The 2,376-nt window shown below is 35.4% G+C and overlaps 1 protein-coding gene across 1 annotated transcript; it reads right to left on the bottom strand.

Moving 5' to 3' along the window:
- Nucleotides 1–552: 552 nt before the first annotated feature.
- Nucleotides 553–1,923, bottom strand: LOC120302742 (39S ribosomal protein S18a, mitochondrial-like). Its single transcript, XM_039331613.1, has one exon. It carries the CDS (start codon nt 1,212–1,214, stop codon nt 636–638), a length of 579 nt encoding a protein of 192 aa, XP_039187547.1. The 5' UTR covers nt 1,215–1,923; the 3' UTR covers nt 553–635.
- Between the last annotated feature and the right edge of the window lie 453 nt (nt 1,924–2,376).

The raw sequence follows: 2,376 nt of genomic DNA, 5'->3' as shown, positions 1-2,376 counted from the left end.
ACTATCCAGACTTTTTTGTCTTTCTTATCGACAATTGTTAAGTCTGGGGTGTTATGTTGCAGGTGCTGGTCTGTTTGAATTCTGAAGTCCCAGAGCAGGTTAATTTTATCATTTTCTATGACTTTCTCTATTTTATGATCCCACCAGTTTTTGCTTACAGGCAAATGATATTTTTTTGCAGATCTTCCAATGCACCATTGTTGCTACTTTGTCATGCCGCTGCTTGTAATCAGTCTGTGCAATCTTCTTGCAACAGCTTACCAAGTGGTCCACTGTTTCTTCAGCTTCTTTGCATAAGCGGCACTTACTATCTGTTGCTGTCTTCTCAATTTTGACTTATTATTATTATTATTATTATTATTATTATTATTATTATTATTATTATTATTATTATTATTACTATTACTATTATTACTATTATTTCATCTCAAGAGTTTAATCGGAATATACACAAAAATAAGATATGCCTCCATAGAGGTAACAAATTGGTTGTTCAACTAGCCTTCCCAGGCTCCAGCAAATAACATTACCATCTGTAATCATTTTGATTCTTCCAGACTCTACAAAACATTTATGATGCACACAGGATGGTCTGAATGATCATCATCTACTGTCAACTCAAGCTGCACTCTCTTTCAGTGGTTAAAACGAAAGGGCTTTGATCCATAAGTAATATTATCTTTAAGTATTGGATGTGATATAGGCATGGGAACTTTGCACCATTTTCTCCCCTTCTTGCAAATGGGTCTCACAGACTCGATAGGATATCTGGTATGGTACCTGTTGAGGAGTTGCTTAGGTTTGGGAACAACACCTTCAGGAAATTTAGGTTTATGATCTGGCAGCAAACCTGCTCGGTGAGCCATTTGCATGCACACTGTAATGTTTTTGTGCTCTTCTTTACAAAGGCCTGTGATGTTACGAGGTATCATCCTTCCTGTAGAGTTTATGAACTGACTTAGCAGTAAGACATCCATATAATCGTACTTGTGTTTCAAGTTCCAGCGACAAATAGGACAGTTACCAAAAGGATTTGGAGGGGTTGGGCTTTTGACATCTTCTATAATTTTGCCTTCAATCATTGTGGTGTTCCCTTCAGTAGTTTCTACAATCTGCCGGAGTCTGCGAAATGGAGCCCGGGTCCAGGCACTTCCCAAGAAGCGAGGCAGAAGCGCTGTAAATCGAGAGAGCAGCCCCACCGTGGGAGCCGCCATCTTTGAAGTGCAACTCAATATATTATTGATTCTAAATCATTTGTAATACTTGTAATACTTGGAGAAGATCTCCATGCTAGGTTGAGCTCCAATAACCACACTTTATAAACACCCCTCCATAACCTGAGGCTGATGGATTCAGCTTCACCCATTTTTCAAAAGATGAGAAATCAAACTTTGTGGATTTATGCTTGATTCAAACAACTTTCAGGCTGCTGAATGTTCTAAAGGGACCAGCCAGCTGAATTCATCTACAGTACCTATTTGGGCCCATAAAGTTTTTTACTAATTGTCTCTAGGGACTTACTCTTAGGACTTAATGTGTTAAGATTGTTGAAGTTACTCCTAAATGTGAAAGCAGTCACTTCCCAATCTTACTGGACACACAGAAACACAGAACAGTTGCTTATCTGATGTTCACACTATAGAAACATTTGCATTAATTTAATTTTACCACTAATACATCAATACCAAAGATCCACAGAATACATTTACACCACTTTATTGTTTTCAGGTACAAATCCAACTACAATATACAACCTTGCCACATTCTGTGTGGTACTGCTCAAATTTGTTGGATGATGATTTCTGGTATGTTCTTGGAGTTCAACATTATAGATTAGATTCAAAGTGCACCTAATTTGCCATATTAGAGTGCTCTGTAACCTAGTAAATGCAATAATTATCTATAAATACTATATGCTCACTTACATCCTGCTAATGTTCCCACCCTACCTTTTTTACTTTTTATATCATCTTTACTTTTTATATTGTGTGTTTACAAACTGTTTAGAGCTTTTTATTTTTTGTTTTTACTTTCATGTTTCTTTTAATAATTTTATCCAACCCTCCTTGATTGCAATAAAGGTTGATTGACTGATAGCTTCTCTTTTTTTATTATAAATTTTTACAATTTTACAATAAAAACGCCTTCCCCAATCCCTCCCAACCCACCCTAAAACCCTCCCCCATTCTTCCCAGAGCTGAATACAGGGTTAACTATAACTTATAAGAAAAAACTTTTAAACCCAAATAAACCTCAAGCAAGTATAATCACATTCAGTAAACAAATTATTAAATACTTTAACTCCATTATATATAAAAAAACAGAAAGAGAAAAAGAAGAAAATAATAATAATAAATAATAATAATAATAATAAAA

This window comes from Crotalus tigris, unplaced genomic scaffold (genome assembly GCF_016545835.1).
Source record: "Crotalus tigris isolate CLP2741 ecotype Arizona unplaced genomic scaffold, ASM1654583v1 scf7180000024437.13266115, whole genome shotgun sequence".
NCBI lineage: Eukaryota > Metazoa > Chordata > Lepidosauria > Squamata > Viperidae > Crotalus > Crotalus tigris.
This window is presented reverse-complemented; position numbering and strand designations above follow the sequence as displayed.

Excerpts from the sequence above, each read along its gene's own strand:
- LOC120302742 (XM_039331613.1), bottom strand. The coding sequence starts at position 1,214 with ATGGCGGCTCCCACGGTGGGGCTGCTCTCTCGATTTACAGCGCTTCTG.